The 21,858-nt window shown below is 35.7% G+C and overlaps 1 protein-coding gene across 1 annotated transcript; it reads right to left on the bottom strand.

The window, feature by feature from the left end:
* Positions 1-19,118: 19,118 nt before the first annotated feature.
* LOC108831350 (fasciclin-like arabinogalactan protein 12) lies at positions 19,119-20,096 on the bottom strand. Its single transcript, XM_018604896.2, has one exon. It carries the CDS (start codon positions 20,040-20,042, stop codon positions 19,290-19,292), a length of 753 nt encoding a protein of 250 aa, XP_018460398.1. The 5' UTR covers positions 20,043-20,096; the 3' UTR covers positions 19,119-19,289.
* Positions 20,097-21,858: the final 1,762 nt, after the last annotated feature.

The raw sequence follows: 21,858 nt of genomic DNA, 5'->3' as shown, positions 1-21,858 counted from the left end.
TATCATATAAATAAAAAAACTCAATTCAAAAGAGTAAGTCGAACTCTAGTGATAACTCTTTTTAGAAAAATATCTAAACCATTACATACCATACATGATTTTTGATCAAGGGACTCTAAATAAATTTATTTTGATTGGGGGCCTGAGGCGAATGCCTTTTTGAAAACACTGTAGGCACGCCTCTGTCCTCATCTCTCCTAAGTATGTTGTGTTTATCTTCTTTTGCAGAATTCCTCATTTCTTCTTGTTATGCGGTTGTTGTTTCCCCCCCTTTCTTTTGCTTATTCAGAATTATGTTGTTGTTATTCTCATTTCTATCTAATGTATTTTATTTTATTAAGAAAAATATTGTAGCATCTAATCTATTAATTTAGGGATTATCTACTATTTGAAGTTCTCATTTAAATTTTGGACTCTTTCATAGTTGTTGCTAGAATATATCATGCCTCCTATACAATGCAACCTATCAACTTAAATTAAACCAAATCTTAACCAACATAGATTAGTTAAACCTAACCAGTAACACTTTTATAATATTTTTGGTTAGTCTCTTAATATAATTAGATCATATAAAACTGAACCACTTTTAAATCAACGAGTTCTATATCATTTCAGACATAAGAAAAAAAATATCCGACTCATTTACAACGTAAGTATACAAAGACCGTGTATACTTATGCTCATTGATCTTCCAAAACCAAATAATTATGGCATAGACCAACATATATAGGCTCATGTTCGTATCACTAACTTTACTTCCATATATTTACTCTTCACCTACATCATATCACAACATACACAGTTCTGCAAGAACATGATTTTTTTTTGTTCAAACAACCAAATAATGGTGGCATATGGTCAGTAGATTTTTTAAATATGTTTTTTATATATTACATTTTACGAGACTATGTGTATAAGTTTTTTTTTTGAAAAAGGGCATAACTATGTGTATAAGTTAAAAGGTAAAAAGTGTGAAAAAGCAAATTATTATACTAAAAATGAAAGAAGATTAAATACAAACTAATAACAAGTACAACACAAATTATAACACTATTAAATTCTATATATATTTAATAAAATATTATATATATATGTCTAATATGTATATATATATAAATGTTATACAAAATATATATAATATTATACACATATTATATATACCATATATTATTAATTGAAATTTGACAAATCAATTTCCGCCCTTTAGGGCGGGTCCTAATCTAGTCAATACTATTAAAAGGAAAGGAGTTTTAATAAATCTATTTAAAAAGGTTGTTTGGACCTGTTCATTAAAATTAACTTTTATTGGTCTTACCTTATATTTTGTAACAATACCTTACTTAATACCATATATTTACTGGATTTGTATTCATTCCTCTAACAATACGATCTATTAACTAATATTGTTAGTTTGTTACCGAAGTCAGAGGAAATAAAATCATATATAAACATAGCGATTATGCACTTACAATTAGCCAGCCAAATAGAAATCTGGAAAGTTCTGAATAAAGAACCCAAAAAAGTTGGAACATAAACGTGCTTACAACTAAAACTGGAAATTACAAATACGCGGACTCTACCCTCATCACCTAATCAACTATAAGTAAAGACCAATAAATTCAAACAAAAAAGGTACCATGTAGTAAAAACTAAAACTACTTAATTTATCTCTCCATTAATAGATCCATCCTAGCAACACATACACACTGTATAATTTCACCAATTCCTTAATGCAACGCCAACATTTCTTGCAAATCTTTTTAACTTGACGTCTAAGTAACCTTTTCTCTCTAAGGATCTCAGGCTCTCACTGATGGTTGGGGAACACATGAATCATTGTCAACAACTCCGCTCCGTACCTAGAAGTGTCCACATTAATTTCCTATAACATTTGCGTGATTGATTTGTTCTAGGGTTTACCCTTCCAACATTTCCTATAACATTTTAAAAGTATATAACATATCTAATTGTCATGTCCCCGCGCTTGCAAGCCCCCTAGTAATTATTGAAATTCGGCTCTTTTTGTGCCTTACATGTATGCACTATGTCCATATATGTTATTTTATGCTTTGTTGTGTTATACTTCTTGATTAAAACGAACAACATATTTAATTTAGTACATGCGATACATATATAATCTTTACATGATAACATCTAACAAGGCAATCATCCAACTAAAAACATGGTTTGAAATCTTATTTTTTTAACTTTTTTCTATTATTACTCTTCATTTTATATGATACACTTTTTCTATAAATTTTTATTTTTCAACGTAGTAATAGTTAATCAATAGTATTATACACTTATTTTATGTTCTGGATCTACAATATTTATATATTAATTAATGAGTTAGTATGTATATATTGTATCATGTCATCTTACATTATACAATTTCAATTATTTAAAAAATTAAATTTAATAAAACCATTTTTGAAAATATTATGTTAAAAATTACATATATATTACATTAATTTAATTTTTATAAAAATTATTAAGAAATTTTACAAACTATTAAAAACGTACAAATATGTTCTATTAAATTAGCTAAAAAAATTTACCATTAAATTATATCTATTTAACAAATGTAACTCTTATTAAAATACACAAAATATAATGAGAGAGTAGGTTTAGGTATTTAGATTTTCGGGTCAGTTCCTTTTTATTTGGATCTTTGGATCCTAAACATTTGGACCCAAATAAATATTTGATTTTTTTAATCTGGGTATGGGACAATTCCTTTCATGTCCGGAGGTTCGGAATCATAATTCAAATACATGTAAAGTATATGTAATATTTGGGTACATGGCAGGTCTAGATCGGTTTAGATATTAAGATCTGGAAAAGATTAGAAGTCACTGAAAGCTTGAAAAATAATCTGAAACTTGAAAATAACTGAAAATCCAACAAATATCCAAAATATATTTAAACATTTGAAAATGGTCTGAAATTATTCCCGAAATATAACCCAAGAAAAAAAAATACCCAAACTTTTGTCTGATTGCCCGAAATATATTTTAAAAGTTTACCTGAAACCTGAAAATATAACTGAGAATTTATCCAAAAAAAAAATTTGGAATACCGAAAACATATCCTATTAGAGATTATACTTTAGTAGTATAGATAAAGACAAGAATAGATGTAGGTTAGAAATGTTCATCGATAAAGATTACTTTGAAAACTAATTCGATAGAATATGTTATAAAATACTGTATGTACTCTATTGATATTTATACTTGTATATATATAAACTATTTTCCTAACAATATTACACTTCCAAAAAAATTGACTTTGGTTTCTTTAGTTATAGTGATCGACTTTAATTTATTTTATCTAATCTTATGGATTTACCTTATTTTTCGACACCGAATGCTTCTCCAACCATACGTTCAGTTGGTCAATTTGTGTCTATTTTAGCTATTACCTTAAAATGTTATTTATCATAACAGAAACTATAAATACTATACCTTAGAGTCTTCAGCGTCTTTAGAACTGAAAAATGAATCATCTCATTATATTTATGTTAGTTATTGTTATGTGTTTAGGTTTGAACAAAAGTAAATCCGGATGCTTTCCAAACACTGTAGAGTTTAAAAACCAGCTTGGACCTGGCAGTATACTCAAAGTCAACTGCACGTCCAACACAAATGAAAATAAAGGTATCCGTGATGTCAAATTCAATGAAAAATACAAAATTTCATTTAATGAGGCAGGGAAGGAGAGAATAGTATGGCGTTGTCATTTGAGGCAGGGTAAGAAAATGGAGCATTTTCAAGAAGTATGGAGACTTTATGTAACAGCGCTTTCAAAATGTGGTCAGATGCGCTCATACACCGCTAAACTTGATGGAATTTACTTAGTGACAAATAATCAACCCATCAACCCAAAACTTAATTGGAAGTAATGTGTTTTTTTTCTTAAGAACTTATCAATTATGAAGCTAAGTTTTTTTTTCATGTGCACTGAGTCTTTTTTTTTTGTTTGGGTTAAAATATACAATGTATAATAAAACATGGGTTTACCTGATATTCATATTAATAAATCTTATAATTTACATTGCTTTAATTTTTTTCCAGAAGTATAATAATTACAACGCTTATAGAATATCCAAAAAACATAAAGCACGTGTATTTTGTTTTCCAAAATATAATAAAGATTTTTTTTAATAAATATATTTATAAATCCCGAAACGGGCATCAATATTGAATATAAACAAGACTTGAACAAAATGATTTAGAACAATATTTTACAACTCTAGTTTTGCATCACCACTTATCCGACAAGTTCTGATAGATAGCTCAATAATCACTAGACTACCAATAACTGTTTTCTTTAATTGACGTTTGATATCTTGCATATTTGCTTTGTTTTAGCTATTCATTCATAAGCATTTGCATCATATAGATTAGGATTTAGACATGTTTAGGTTGCATTTGGCATACATATGTCTCTATCAGGTATTGAAACACCACATGGAGTTCTTGGAGACATTTGGAGGCAATGTGATCAAAAAGGGAGTGAAAGATGAACATGGATGGAGGTCTTAGAGAAATCTTCTGTTGCTAAGATTTTGTGGAGACACAGGAAATTGAGTTAGCTTTCTAATGGAAGTGGTTTCAAGTCATTTGGAGATGTAATGGAGAAGTTACGATCAATTTACTAGAGGCATATCCATCCTGGTCGAGAACCGCAGAGTGACCTTCCGGAGTGACCCCCCCAAGGTCGCTCCCAACCAGAGCGACCAACCAGAGCGACCCACCTAAGTAGCTCGCGTTTTCATCGCCCGGAGACACAAAAATGGAGGCTGGAGCGACCTCTCAGAGCGACCCCCCAAGGTCGCTCCAGCCCCTTTTGCTACACGATTTTATGATTTTTCAAGGACCTTTTTGCAATTTCTTATGCACGTTTTTACTCTGAAAAACCTAATGTTTAAGTATGTTGTAGCCACCTTTTGGCAGATTATCTTTGATCTATTGAAGAACACAAAACTCTCTCAAGAAAAGTTCTCTTTTGGCTTTGATTGTTCTTGTGTTCTTGTGATTTTCTTCTAATTCTCTATATGATTCATCTGAAATCCACCATGGGTTTAAGAGGAATCATGGAGATTAGTGAGTAATCACCTTTTGGATTCATGGGTTAGGGTGATTAAAGGTGATTAGGTTAGTTCTAGGATGTATTAGGTGTAAATCATGCTTGTTCCTTGCATAGTAGAGTGATCTTAATGCATCATTTGAGTAGGCCACTCAAAGGGTGATCTCTAGGCATTTCCCACCCAAAAGGTGTTTGATGAAATGCCTGAGTCAACTCTCCTAGGCTCTTAGTGTACTTTGCCAAAGATATTTGTTGTTAAAGATGCTAAGATAGCTAATAGACTTGTTAATAATGATTGCTTGCATGTTATTCAACCAAAGACATTTGATGTTTGAGACATGTTAGCAAATGAGCATTCATCTAGACATAGAGCTTGCTTAGAATTGTGTCTAGGCTTAAGGTTAATAGTTTGATTGATTCATTTGTCATCCTTAGTTCAAAACTTGATCATCCAAGGTCTGAAATCCCTATACCCATGAGTTCTCCTTTCCAATAGCTTAAAAGTATCATTTCTGTTACTTGCATTCTAGTTTTAATTTAAAAACCATCCAATTCACTGATTGCACTTAGATTAGGCAAATATTTGCATTCTCACTGCTTTGAGTCCCTCAGATTTGGTTCGACAACTTACTACCACTTTACTATCATTTGACTTAGGAGCCTCAAAACTCCTAACATCAATGTTAACCTCGAAAAAATGGATTTTACCTCTCGGGTGTCGGAGTCTCAGAAATGTCGCCTGAAGTAGCTGGCTGTCGGTGATCTTGTCAAGCTGCATTCTTCATTGTCGATTAAGCGCTAGACGACCAAAGGAGAGAAGCATCGAGGACAATTATACCTGAGTAGAAATATCGAGATCCAAAACAAACTCCAATATGCCGCAAAGAACGGGCTTGAGAAAAGCACTAGTACCGTCTGATACCGATTCCAAAACCTGCACAAACCAGCCAAGAACACTACCAACCAATGTTTTAAAAACCGATCCGGACACTGAACCGGATGACTTACCGGATCACTGGGTCATTGGGTTGGTCGCGGATAAACCGCGGGTTAATAAATAAATTAATTTTATTATATAATAACATATTAGCTATGAAAATAAAAATATAGAAACAAAAGTTAATATTTTCTAATTTAAAAAAACATTAAATAATAGTTTCGATATGTATATATTTTATGTTAAAAAAATTAGAAAATACTTAAACTTACTTTTTATATTTTATTTTCATTTGATATACAAAATATCAAAAATAGTTTAGATTATTTAAAAAAATTGATTAGTTAAGAGTTATGACATCTAAAAAAAAATAAAGAATAAAATTCATAAATATTTATATCTAATGTGAATAATAAATTAAACTTCATATCCAAAATAAATCAAAAATAAAATATCATTGTAATAAATTGTCAATAACAAAAATAAACTAACACCAAATCACATCAACTAATTTTGGTTCTTTCTATCATAGTTCACTTTATTTTCTTCCAGTGGCACAATGAAATCTTCATCAAAATCTAAAAATCACAACTAAAATAGTGTAATTGGTATTATATGTAATTAAAAATCATAAAGTTCAATCTAAATTTTAAAACTTATCAACAAAACAATATACACAAGACTTAGAATACGTAAAACCTAGTACTACAGGTTTATAATAAACAAAATAATCAAAAATAAAAAAAGAAGAAAAAAAAAGATACAAAATCACTAGAAGTCAGCAGAAGTAAAAGAAGACGGCAAAAAAAACTGAAAGAAACTTAACTTCTTAATTGGAAATTTAGAATATAAAATAGAATCTAAAAACATGATTAAAAACTTAAAAAAGATATAAAAGCTATATGTTGGTTCAACCGATATCGGGTTTTGGTGGATTTTTGCGGGTTTTTACGGGTTTTTAAATTTTGGCTTTTTAACAAAACCCAAACCATAGTTATCTCGAGTCACCAGATTTACCGGTTCAACTGTGGGTCCGGGTCGGGTTTCAAAACACTGGCGGTAACTAAGAAAAGTTATCAAATATAATAAAGATTTACTCTGAAAACTAATTTGATTCAAGAAAATATATAGTATTTTCTCTTTCTAATAACCTCCTCTTTTTCTCGAACATATTTCTGCCCCTCCAGCTTTGTGTTTCTTTTTCCGTTTTGTCTGACGCTACATAAGCGGTTAGGATATCTTTAGTGAAGATTAGGTTGCGAATCATGAGTTCACTTTTGATAACCTTTCACATTTGTAGTCTTTCATCTAAGTCAGCTGCTCGAATCTGGTAGGTGGTGGTTCAGTTGATACTACACTTGAGACTTTGGGTGTTTGACGTCTCTACATCCAAAAATGAATAATCTCATTATTCTTATCTTAGCTATGTGTTTTGGTTTGTGTTGAAATAAAAATTTACATTGAAAATATAAATGAGACTTAAATGATATGTAAGAGATTTGGGACATTCTATTTACAGCCAACTGATTTTAAATTAAAAGTTTAAGAAATTTGATATAATATCAGAGTGGACCAACACTCAGACCCATTAATCTGGTCCGTACATTGATTTCCAGAACCCTACTAGTTGATCGTCCAAAGAAAATTCAATTCCACAACTACAATAAGAACAATGATCGGAGGGAATATGATGGATTATGTCTGATCAATGATTATATCATATCCACCATTATTTTTAGGGAATGTGTTAGAATAAAAATTCACATTGGAAATATGAATGAAACCTAAATAATATACATGTATTTGGGTTACTCCATTTACGGCCAAGTGGTACCCAAACCCATAAACTTGACAGTTTGTTACAAAAAGAAGTTAATTATATGTTTTGGTGAGAACAAAAGTAGATCCGTCTGAGCCCTCAACACTTTACTAATTTTAACCAAAATGAATATATCTCCAGATGTATATTCTGTTTGAATACAAAACTAAAATTCACTCGCACGAAAAAAAATAAAAAGATAACAGTTGGGATTCATATCACAAATTCCATTATATTCAACATGGAAATAACACTCCCAAGATGCCCTTTTTCAAAAAAAAAAAAAATAACACTCCCAAGATCATCACATGGAAGAAATCGCTAAGTGCGTAGGAGGAATCACTCGGTGCGAAGATAGATGCGTTATCCTAGTTGTCGAGCTAACCATAGAGTGGGTCCTAGTAAAGCCGGAGCGGCGACTGGCTGAGATAGGGTTCCGGGAATCGCTGTGAGGAGGAGCATGCAGGACGGTGTATGTGTGTTGCATGGATATATATTCACTATTGTTCGGGCATCAAGCAGCAACATCGAGCAAACAGTGAATTTAATATATAAAAAAATGAGAGGTGAACAATAAAAGAAGAGAGGTAGAAAAAGGTATCTGGTAAGTTTGGCCATTCTGGTATCCTTTCGGTATTGGTAAAACCTGTTTGGATATCAATTTTCTCGGAATTTTGAAAAAGTCTCATTCAAGTATTTGGTTCCGAGTAGTGTTATGTTGAATTAGAGTTGAATTACAATAAAAATTATAAGTAGATATTGTGACATAGCATTTTTGATGTATAAGTTGCACTATTTATTATTTTCTAACAAAAAGTACCTATATATTTACATATAATTTTGTGTATAAAATTTTTAGTTTCCAAATAGAATTAGCAAATAAATTTATATGTATAAAGATCTTTGACTAATAAATAAATAGCTATATCTTGTTTTTTGAAAAATTATATAAATAGCTAAATAGCTATATCTTGATTTTAATAGTATAGATTTTTCAAAAAAAAAAGATAGCAAACAATGGAACTATAGTGTTACAAAAAAAAACAATAGAACTATAGATTGTTTCTAGGTACTTTTCACCAAATTAAAAAAATTAAACACTATTTGATCCCAAAAAAAAAATAAACACTGCAACTACTAAATGGTACAATCCACCGAAATAGAATTCTAAAAGCATCTTTGTCGGTAGTCTTTAAGAGGGTTTTTAGAGAAAAATTAGTGAGTAGACCTCACATTTTGGTAAAACCAATAAAAATGTCGCGAGAAAAGAAACGTATATTGGGAGTTTTTTCAATTGTTTGCGAACCCTACCGACATTTGTGACGGTCCGCAATTGATTTCCTTTTTAATTTTTTTTAAATTAGCCAAAAAAAAAATAAGAAACCCAACAGGGTCTTTGCCATAAATGCTCTAAGACTTGCAAACTCAGTCAGTAACATATATATATATATAGAAGATCGAAATAAAGGAAAAACTTATTCACAAAATTAACTAACACTAAAAGGCTTAGATAACAATGCCAAGACATACTTTTTAGTTTTTACCGTCTTTTATCTTGGTGATTCTCAAAGAAAATCTTTATTAATAGACAAAAGTGGATCCTATAACTTCATTGTCGACGTGAAATGTTTTTTTGAAATGTTTGTATTTGTCTTGCTCTATTTTTTGTTATTAATACTCCCGACGATAAGTTTCATAGTGCCTGCGATATTAAGAAAATCCTGAAAAACTGGAAAAAAAAAAGAACACAACCTTTGAACTGGATTGCGGAAACAGTCATAAGCTTTGGAGTTTAATGTACATTGTGAGAAGTTCTATAATCGGTAAATCGTTTCTGTTGTTATTCATTCATGACCTCAAGGTTTTTATATACAAGACATAATATCATAAGTCTATCGACACTATGAAAACCAATGCTAGCATAATAAGGAAATATAAACTAAGAGATAATGATGATCTAGATATATCCTAATACCCTCCCTCAAGTTGGAGCATACAGATCACGAATGCCCAACTTGTAGGGAAAAATGCCAAACTCCTTTCGTCCTAAAGCTTTCGTCAGTATGTCCGCCAGTTGTTCGTTTGAAGAAACATGCTTTCTGGAGATAGTCTTGTTGATGATGAAATCGCGAATGAAATGACACTCAGCTTCCACGTGCTTTGTCCGTTCGTGAAAAACATGATTGGAGCTTTGTTATAATGCTGATTGATTATCACATCGTAGTGTCATCGGGTTCGTATGGTTGATGCCGAAGTCGTGTAGTAAGCCTTTGATCCACAAAAGTTCTTTAAGAACTTCAGTCATCGCTCTATATTCTGCCTCTGTGGATGATAGGGAGACTGTGTCTTGTTTTTGAGATTTCCAGGAGACGATAGAAGTGCCAATTTGCACAAGCCATCCCGTGACCGAACGACGAGACGAAGAGCAGCATGCCCAGTCAGAATCCGACCATCCAGTAACGTGTATAGGTAAGGCAGAACGAAGAAGAATACCCTGGCCGAGTGTGCCTTTCAAATATCGTAACACATGTAAAGCAGCGTCCCAATGATCCGTTTGTGGTGCTTGCATGAATTGTGTTAGTACATGAATAGAGTAAGCGAGATCAGGTCTCGTGGAGGAGAGATACACCAATCGTCCAACGAGTCTTCGGTATTGTCCAGGATTACGAAGAAGTTCACCTTCCGCTTTTGCAAGTTTGTGTTTCTGATCAAGAGGAAAACCTGCAGGCTTGCATCCAAGCATGCCGGCTTCTGTTAGAATGTCAAGACAGTACTTCCGTTGGCAAAGATAGAAACCATCAGGACTACGAGCCACTTTAATACCTAAAAAATATTTAAGCACACCGAGATCTTTCATATGAAAACATGTAGACAAATATATGTTTTGAAATCTGCCATTGATGAAGAGGACCAGCAATGATCAGATCATCGACGTAGACCAAGACGCGTAAAATTATCCCTTGTTTGGTGTAGACAAAGAGAGAGTAGTCGCTTCGAGATTGAGCAAATCCAAAAGTTCAAAGTGCCATCGTTAGCTTTGCGAACCAGCAACGAGGGGCCTGTTTAAGTCCGTATAAAGATTTTCGTAGTTTGCAGACTCTGTTATCGGTAGGAGATTGAAAACCAGGAGGGAGCTTGATATAAACTTCTTCATCTAGATCACCGTGAAGAAAAGCGTTATGGACATCCATTTGATGAACATCAAAGTCTTGTTTCGCAGCTAGGTCAAGAAAAACTCGTATTGTTGTCATCTTGGCAACAAGAGCGAAGGTTTCTTCATAGTCAATGCCTTCTACTTGATTGTTTCCAAGTACCACTAGTCTTGCTTTGTATCGTTCAAGAGTCCCGTCTGCTTTGAGTTTGATTCGGATGACCCATTTGCAACCAAAAGCTATTTTTCCAGGAGGTAACTCTTGAATATCCCAAGTGTGATTTTGTTCCAAGGCGTCTATCTCAAACCGCATAGCTTCTTTCCATAGTTTATCTTCGATTGCTTCTCTCCAAGACCGTGGTTCAACCGCAATGGAAAGAGAAACTAGATAGCTGCGATGGGAGATGGAAAAACAGTCATATGTAAGATAGTTAGAAAGTGGGTGATCCGTACCTGAAGTCGTTGATGGAGCGGTGGTCGTGAGTTGAGTGAGAGTGGCTGTATTAATTGAGACTGGTTTGATAGCGTCGGTGATGTAGTCAGTAAGTCTTGTAGATGGTTTCTTGATTCGGTGGCCGCGACCCAGAGGGTCAGTAGATGTCGTAGCAGTGTTAGTATCAGTCGGGTTCGGGTTATTGGTCAGGTTATTGTCAGGGTTGGTCGTATCTGTTGGGTTAGGATCGATGATAGGGATATCTAGAAGGGATTCATGGTCGTCGATGATCGGAGAGATGGGAGGAGGCGTTGGTGTTGAGGTTTCGGGAAGAGGTTGTGATAATGGGAAAACATCTTCCTGAAAGTGTACATCTCTGGAGTTGAACACTTGTTCTTTATCAAGATCATAGAGCCTCAATCCTTTCTTGCCATAGGGGTAACCAAGAAAAACGCAACGTATACTTCGCGATGCGAATTTGTCACCCCGAGTTTCTTGATTGGGTGCGTAGCACAGACACCCGAAAATCCGTATTTGATCAAGCACCGGAGGTCTTCCAAATAATAACTCGAAAGGTGTCTTGTCGTTAAGAAGTTTGGATGGAGTACGATTGATAAGGTAGCAGGCGGTGAGAACACATTCTGCCCAAAACTCTATTTGAAGACCAGCCTGAAATCTTAATGCTCGAGCAACGTTAAGTATATGACGATGTTTTCATTCTACTCGCCCGTTTTGCTGCGGAGTTCCAACGCATGATGTCTCATGAATAATGCCTTCTTTCCGAAAATATTTTGTTAAGCACATAACTCGGTTCCATTGTCACTTCGTAGTGTCTTGATATCACAGTTGAATTGGCGTTTGACAAGAGCAAAGAACTCTAGTAAACGAGCAGAGACCTATGTTTTATCGGGAAGAAGATATAGCCATACTGCACGAGAATAATCATCGACGATTGTGAGGAAATATCGTGAACCACAGAATGCAGAAGTTCGGTACGGACCCCAGAGATCACAATGGATTAATTCAAAAGAACTAGATGCTTTATTATAGCTGTCAGGAAAAGAGTTTCGAGTTTGTTTTGATCTAAGACAAATATCGCAATTTGATAAGCAAATTTTACTACTAGGTTGAAGATGAACGCCAGGAATAAGTCCCACTACACGAGATGACAGATGGCTGAGACGTCGATGCCAGAGAACTCCTTCATCGTTTGTAGTTGTCTGAAACGCAGTCACAGTCTCAATCTCTCAGAAGTGATACAGTCCCTCACTCTCACGTTCACCCGCTCCAATCAGCGTCCTCGTGATGCGGTCCTGCAAAATCACAATCTTATCAGTAACTTGTTCAACCAAAGGTTGATCAGATAGTAGTTGGCCGAATGATATTAGGTTCGTATGGAATCCATCCACAAAATACACATTCTGTAAGTGTAATTGGGATGTCAACTCCACGGTTCCTTGTTGGTTTGCTATGACATTAGCTCCTGCAGGTAAAGTCACAGCGACTGGAGGAACAGGACGTATGTTTTGAAGAAGATCAAGTCGTCCGGTCATATGGTGTGTCGCCCCTCTATCCAATATCCAAAGTGGTTTATCGTTCTTACCACTTAACCGAGTTTCTGGTTGTGTCTTCTGTGAGTTCATCAAAGTAACCAAAGTTTGCCACTGAGTATCGGTGAGACCAGCGAGACCTTGGCGATCGGTGTCGGTTAAAGCAGAGTTGGCTCCGATTTGAGTGTTTGAAGATGCTATCTGAGATGAGTTTACTTTCGCAGTGTTGTCGGTTGGTTTGGTATTGTTATGTCCTTCTTGGTAGTTGTTTCGAGTTCGAGGTCTGGTTCCCCACCATTCTGGATAACCGATGACGCGAAAGCATCCAGTTGCGCGATGACCAAGACGGCCACAAGCAGTGCAGGTTACGTTGGCGTCATGGTTGATAAATCGTGGTCGAGAACCGTTGTTTGCTGAATTTGTCTGTCGGGAATTGTCGTAGCTCGGGTTTGTCTGTCGTGGAACAGAGGATGAGTTGGAATATGACGGTGTTTGAGCTGCAAAACTTAGCACGGCTGGTTGTTCTTTCTGGCTATTAGCTTGAACGGTTTCATTATGAGCTATTGTTTGATATACTGTATCAAGATCTGGAATAGGAGTTTGAGCACAGATTTGTGAACAAACTCCGCCATGTGTTGCGTCGTCGAGACCGAAGAGAAAATCATGAACCTTGATAGTATCTCGTTCTTTTTCTTGTGCTTCGGAGATATTGCAGCTGCAGTTGCCACAATTGCAGGTTGTAACCGTCATACATTCAGCCATAGAGTCCCAAATCTTAGTTAATCTCCCAGAGTAATCTTCGACAGAGGATCCAGATTGGCGACAATTCGCAAGAGAAGCACGAAGTTGTTGGTATCGGGCTCCACTTTTTAGTGCAAAACGTCGCTTAATATGATCCCAAAGATCCTTGGCGTATTCTTTATGGGAGATATTGGAACGTAGTTTTGTTTTGATGGTTTGTTTGATCCATGTAACTAGAAGGTGATTGTTAGCCATCCAGTCTTCATAGTCGGAAGAGTCGGTGTCTGGTTTAGGTATACTTCCATCGATGAAAGCAAATTTCTTTCGTGCGCTTAAAGCCACACGCAAATTTTGTGCCCACTCGTCGTAGTTTCGCCTGTTGAGAAGAGGTTGAGAGATAACCGCTCCAGGGTTATCGTTTGCTGTTAGATCGTATGGTGATATTGTTCGTCGAGTCTTCGAGGAAGAAGTAGTTTCTGTCATGGTCGCGTAGATCGAGTTCGCAGGTCAAGGTCGGTTTCATGATTCGAGGTCGGGAAGTCGTGATCAAACTTGAAAATTTTGCAAGAGAGATCGTTCGTTTGAGGTTCGTGGCTCTGATACCATGAGAAGTTCTATAATCGGTAAATCGTTTCTGTTGTTATTCATTCATGACCTCAAGGTCTTTATATACAAGACATAATATCATAAGTCTATCGACACTAGGAAAACCAATGCTAGCATAATAAGGAAATATAAACTAAGAGATAATGATGATCTAGATATATCCTAATACATTGTAATATTCGTTTGCTTTATTCTTACAAAAGTAGAGCCAAAAAGTGAGGCTTCACTCAAGCCCTAGTCAAAACTGTTTCTGCCTGCTGATCTCTAGCTAAGAGTAAACTTCAAGTTACCTTCAAGGCTCTCTGGCACATGCATGTCTCCTCTGCTCACCTGTTCCACTTCAAGCTCTGATTTTATTTGTCCATCTACCTTCCTTTTGCCTAACCCACCAGTTGCTTGTCAAAGTGTTGATCTCTGTAAATTTCATGCATTGGGTTTGTTCTTTGCAACAATCCATCTCTGAAAATAGCCCATTATCAGATGTATTTCGTGGATCCAAATGGCATGTCTTTCTTTTACTTGATCCAATCGCTCAGCTGCCTTCTCTTCAACCTCATCAGTAATTTCTGTTTCACAACCCTCATCCTTGCAAGATTCCTCATCCATTGAGACCCATTCGTCCAAATTGACTGAAATGATGTTGGCCAAACTCTCAAACCGTTGAATCGTTTGCATGAGCTTTTCAAATCTCAAGAAGAATGAGTTGGAAGTGATGCATGACAGAATTTAGTCTTTCCGATATGCAAGGTTGTAGCCGTTACCTTCGCAGTGCTGAGGCTGAATAAATGAATCGGAGTGAGAGAGGAGGAGGTGTGGTGCACATTAATGTTTGGATTAATAGAGAAGGTAAACCAAACTGAAGCCGTTACACAGAGCACTGACGGGGACAATGACTGATTCTAGGAGATGAAGCTTCTGGTTGCAAAAAAAAAAAAACCTAGAAAATGAAGGGCCCAAGTTAATCATAATGTAACGGCTACAAATAGGCATGGGCGTTCGGGTATCCGTTGGTGTTCGGGTCGGGTTTTTTAGATTTTTGGGTTTTCGGATTTACGCTCCTAGGTCCCATAGTAAAATTTTATTAGTACGGGTCGGGTTCGGATAATAACACTTCGGGTTCGTTAAAAATTATATTGCGTCCTAAAACCCATAAAGTAACCATATATCATTCGGGTTCGGGTTGTATCGGTTCGGTTCGGATATAACTAAAGTAAAAAACAAAAACTTATAGAAAAACATAAAGAAAAACAACTAAATTAATAAAAATTAATTTACCACACATAAAATTGTTAAAATAACAATAAAATGTTAAATCAAGCATGAAAACAAACATTATTTGTAAACAATATACATTATATTATAGAGAGTAGACTTGTTATTCCAATGAACAAATTATAAATTACTTGTTTATAAATAATTGTGTACTTAAAACATTTTTAATATTGTTAATATTTATTATTATATATCAAAATACCACGAATATTAAATTTAATAACTAAATTACTTATATATATTTCAAAATATTTATATTAACTATTAGTTTCAGGGTTTTCGGGTTACCCGTTCGGATTCGGTTAATAACACTTCGGGTTCAGATATTTTTTATACCACCCTACAAAACCCGTTCGAGTATTTTTATATTTCGGATCAGATAATGGGTCGGGTTTTTCGGTTCGGGTTCGGTTCGGATTTCGGGTTTCGGATTTTATACCCAGACCTAGCTACAAACCCTGTTTTCTAGGAACGTTATTGCGTTTAATCGTTAAGTAGTTCGTAGCAAAGTGACGATGAAACAATGAAACATACATCATCACTGGCCTTGGAATACAGAAGCCCATGGAAACAATTAACCCAAAACCGCATAGCCCAACCGAAATCAATAAACACAAAACACAGCAAATAAAAGAGTGACAGGTGGCAAATTTGTCCCAAGGAGAGACCAAAGTCTATTTTAGGGCTGGGCGTTCGGGAACCCATTCGGGTTTCGGTTCAGTCCATTCTGGTTTCGGGTTTTCGAGGTCAAAGATTTCAGCCCCATTCGGATATTTCTAAATTTCGGTTCGGATTCGGTTCGGATCTTTGCGGATTCGGTTCGGGTTCGGATAACCCATTTAAAATGTTTTTAAATTTTCAAAATTCATTATATACTTTAAATTTTCAAAATCTATAAGAAAGATAATATATTACATATAAATTTTCATAACATATATGTCAAATACCTTAATTTAACATATAAATTGGTTTTCTTTGAATATTTGAATAAAGAATCAATAGATATTTAACTATTTTGGTGTTTTCAGTATACTTTAGCTATTTTAAACATTTACTTTTGACTATTTGCATATATTTTTTCGAGTATTTTGGAAAACTTAAAAGTATCTTATATATTTTTAATATTTTTAATATACATTATATATAAAAATAATGTATATATTTAAGTATATAAATTTATTTCGGATACATTCTGGTACCCAAAATATTTCGGTTCGGATCGGGTTCGGTTTCGGTTCTTTAAATACCGAAATTTTGAACCCGTTCGGATATTTAATCAATTTCGGTTCGGGTTCGGTGCTACTTTTTCGGATCGGGTTCGGTTCGGTTTTTCGGATTCGGATTTTTTGCCCAGCCCTAGTTTATTTTATTAGTAAAAAAGATAATGGTCAACGTTAATTAATATGCAATTTTAATTTATCTGATCTTATCTTGTGGTTTTACCTTATTTTTCGACTGCGAATGCTCCTCCGATCATAACTATAATCGATTAATATTTGTGTCTATATTTAGCCTATTACCTTATTTATCATAAAAGAAACTATAAATAATACCCTTTGGGTCTTTGGTATCTTCAAAAAAAAAAATGAATAATCTCACTATTTGTATGTTAGTAATTGTTATGTGTTTAAGTTCGAAAAAAATTTCCGGGTGCAACCGGGTGGAGTTCAAAAACGAACTTACGCCTCCTCGTAATTTCCAACTCAACTGCACATCGAACAGAAAGGAAACAGTAAATCTTCAAGATATAAAACCCAATGGTACATACGCGATTGATCCGGTTAAGGAGACAGGACGTAAAAGAATAGTATGGCGTTGTTATTTAAGGGATGGCCCTCACTTTATTTATATATCGAGAGCATACAGAGGAGCCGCCAGAGCTCGATGCAAACAGATACGCGCATATATGGTTAAATCTGATGCCACTTACTTAGTGAGAAATAATAAACCGACCGACCAAAAATTTGTTTGGATGTTGGCACGTTCCTAAATAAGTCCTTTTTTCAAAATCGGGGTTATAATATAAAAAGAGAATAGTAAAGTATTGTATCAATCTTCTAGAAAAGAATAATAAAGTATGAGTTTATTTGATATATGTATTGTATCCATCTTTCAACAATTATATCGCATTGCTTTTCCCTTATTTGTGTATGAATTTTCTCTTCGAAACGACATTTCTTCGCTCGTACATTCTCTTTTTCAATATTCTGTTTGACGAAAAGTAGTGACAAACAACCTTATCATCACAAATAAAACCATGCAAGTGACGCAAAATGACACGGCATTGCGAACAGAACCAACTTTACGTAACGCAAACGAAGCGTCCGCCGGAGAATTATCATCGGAACTATCACCATCCATCCTCCTTCTTCTTCTTCTTCGACTTTGATATCCTTCTTCTTCGACTTTGATAATTTCTTTTACTTACATTACCCGAGAGTCTCGGGCCGAGACGATGGTGTTGATTACACCGGAGGCAGCGAAGTCACCGTCCTGAGTCCGGAGAGGGTTACTTATCGTTTGGAAGTTTTGAGGAAGAGACATAACTTGGTATGGCATGAAACTGAACTAGTAATCGAATCGGAAATGTACATGATTAAAACGGTACTAGATGTGTATATAAATAGTTGTACAGTATTACAGTTTGTTATACCATAGGTTTCACTCTCTCACCATCATCTCTGCTCAGAGATCTTCGGTTTTCATCAAATCGTTTCTCCACTCATATTTCTCTTTTTGATTTTCTACCTTCACTGACCTCGAAGATGTGTTCCTTTGGCCACAATCTGTTCTTCATCTTCTTGTACTAGTGATGGTTTCTCAAGATTCTGTTCCGATTTCAACTGCCTCGTACTTCGTGTTCGTTATTGTTATGTGTTTTGTTTTGAAAGAAAGTTATGGATGCGCTCCAAACAATTTGGAATTTACAAACAGGATTTACGCTGGTCAGGTCATCCAAGTAAACTGCACGTCCAACAGAAACGAAACCAAAGGTATTCAGAATCTAGAATACAATCGTACGTACATACAGCTTTCCGTACGTACATATGGCGTTAATTGTCATGGACTAAGTATTTTACTGAAATATGGAGAGCATACAAAGGAGCTCCCAGAACTCAGTGCGGTCAGAAACGATCATATTCTGTTGCACTTGAACGCATTTACTTACGGAGAAATAATCAACTGACCAACCAATTCTTCGATTGGCTTGAATAATTTGTCTTCCTTCTTCTTCCTAAGACTGATCATTTATGAAGCTGAATTTTTTTGGTGCCTTGTGCGCTAAGTCGTTCATTTTTTAAATTTGTGGTTATAATATACAAAAGAGTTATAAGTATTTAATCAATTATGTAAGAAACAATAATAATAAAGTGTGAGTTTTTTGATATATATATGTTTTGTATCATTCTTTTAAATTATATAGCATTTTTACTGGTATATATGAATTATCTATTCAAAAGACATATCTCCACTTGTCCCAACTTCAGTTGGGTTGTGGAAGTTCTCTAAATCCAGTGGTTTAAATAAGAATTTATCAATGCTTCTATACTGTAAGGTTCGGGGTGTGGAGTATATCATCGGATGGAATTGGATTAATCATCCCAAAATTCCATGAAAATCAACATGGAAATAACTCAATAAAATCATCACATGGAAGAAAGATCATGATTTATAATAAAACCAACTGATCATCACAAATAAAACCCCGCGACCAACATGCAAGTGACGTAAAACGACACGGCATTACGAACAGAACCAACTTTACGTAAAGCAAACGAAGCGTCCGCCGGAGGATCATCATCAGAACTATCACCATCTTCCTCCTTCTTCTTCTTCGACTTCGATACTGTCGGAGCCGGAGCCGGGGCAGGAGGACGAGGGTCGAAGACTTGCTGAGGAAGCAAAACCTTATCGACTTGATAAACAGCCAGCTGTCCATCGCTGTAGACGTTACCGGAGACGGTGGTGTTCGTTACACCTGAGGTGATATTTACGGTGTTTCCACTGGTTGTAATGTTGAGAGGAAAATGTCCTTTGGCGGAGTCACCGGCCTGAGTCCGGAGAGGGTTACTGATCGTTTGGAAGTTTGAGGAAGAGACATAAGTTGGTATGACATGAAACTGAACTAGCTCTACTTGTTGCTCGTCGGTTAAGGAGTTTAGGGTTCCGGCTTTGAGACTGGAGAAGGAGGAATCGCTGGGTGCGAAGATAGTGATTCCGTTGTCTGAGTTGTTGAGCTGGCCGTAGAGTTGGTTAGCAACGCCGGTTGATTTGAGTAGTCTAATGAAAACAGTGAACTGGCCTGCCTTTTCGAGGATTTTGGTGACGTTTGTGGGTCCTGGTGGAGCCGGAGCGGCGGCTGGCTGAGATAGGGTTCCGGGAGTTGCTGTGAGGAGGAGGAGGACGGTGGAGAGGAGGAGGAGAAAGAAGACAGAATGTTTCATGGTGGATATGTGTGTTTGTGAGTGTTGATGTTTTTGTGTTGTGTGAGATGCAAGTTTATAGGAAGTATAGTAAGAGATATAATGAAATGAGGAAAATTAATTGGTTAAGAGATCAACATTTTTACAGCTAATCAATGATGATTTTCTTTTCTTTTTTTCTTTAATTGTTTGGTGTGCATAGTTTCCATCGCATCTTGTCAGATGAATTGTTGTACCTCTTTGCCAAAATTATTTAACAGATAATGTATGCCTTATGCCGTAAATAACAAAAGAAGTATAATTGTGGTTTTGGTTTAGTGTAAATGTGTAACGATCTTTTGGGACCAAATCATGAAAGCATTTACTTAATTGTTGGATGTTTATCTGAGCCATGCATGCAGTTATAATTTTTTAGCAAATAATGCTGGCAGTTCACATATTGATAATGAATGTATTTACTATTTCGTATTTACACACAAGTGTGTGTCTGCATAGATTAGAAGAAAATCATTACTTCGTTTGTAATGATCAAATCTTCTGTATGAAAAGGTAGGAGGAATAATAGAGGATGTGATAATGTAGGAGCAATTTGCAACTTTGCTTGGAAATTAAGAAAAAGCAAACAGATCAACTGATTTTGTGGTGGGCTCTCTTCAATTTCAAGCATATTGAACATTTAAGAGCTTAAGTTTTTATTTATTTGGTTTGTCGTAATGTTGCCAGTGTATAGTTTTTTTTCTATAGGCGAAACGCACTGTATTTTGGAATTGATAGATGAGAATCCAAGGATTCCCATTATAGGAAAATATTTTCTTAAGCAGTGAACAATTCGCATTTACCCTTTTTGGTGAAACAATTTTCATTTACTTTTTTTTTTTTTGAAAACTGGCATTCTTAATATAAAAAGCAAAAGAAATTAAAAATAGACAAACCCAAATGCTTAAGTTTGTGTTGAGATTCACTCAGTTATCCCATCTAGAAACACATATGAATAGAACTATAGCCCAATTGAAAAATAAAATCCCAAGGCCTGATGATGAAGTTGAAACGGTGGGAGAGTATTGGAAGAGTCGAGAGTTGTTGGTTCTTGTTTACTCCGCTGGCGATCACACCGGAGAGTGAAGGAACCAAAGTTGGGTCATTGCAGAGGAGGATCGGGGGTTGGTTAGTCGGATGCTCTGAAGACGATTTCGAAGCTGCTTGTCAATCAGTGAAACAATAGCATCCGGAGATCTAAAGACACGGCTGTGGAGTCTATTGTTTCTTTCAGACCATACCCAATAGACAGTCGCTTGCAACGCAAGTAGTGTAAGGCGGAGAGCGTGACGCGGCGATCGCAGAGCTTGGAGCTGGAGAAGAGTGTCCTCCCACGAGCGTAGAGGTTGGAGATCGCATCGCGCTGCCACCTGAGTCCAAATCGCCAAACTGAAACCACACTCAAAGAAGAGGTGATTCCTAGTTTCATGTTGTGTATTACAGAGTAGACACAGGGGATCCACATTGAGACCCCATCTGTTCAACCTATCTCTTGTAGGGCAGCGGTCAAGTAGAACCAACCAAGTTAGAAAACTCTGGCGCGGGATGGCGTAGGAGCACCACACAATCTTAGCCCAAGGGACAAGTGGCTGATGGCCTTTCAGATAAGTGTACATCTCTCCTGTGTGATACTTGAGTCTGACCTTACCTTCAATCTCCCATTCATAGTAGTCCTCTTCCTGAGTTAACAACACCGTAGTTAGATGCACCTGAAGCAGTAGTTGGTTGTCTGTGCGCGCAGGAGGAAGACGCCAGCGAGTAGCTGTGAAGAGAGATGCAAGAGTCGCATTCTTTGGAATTC

The sequence above is a fragment of the Raphanus sativus genome, chromosome 2, assembly GCF_000801105.2.
Source record: "Raphanus sativus cultivar WK10039 chromosome 2, ASM80110v3, whole genome shotgun sequence".
Classification (NCBI taxonomy): Eukaryota; Viridiplantae; Streptophyta; class Magnoliopsida; order Brassicales; family Brassicaceae; genus Raphanus; species Raphanus sativus.
This window is presented reverse-complemented; position numbering and strand designations above follow the sequence as displayed.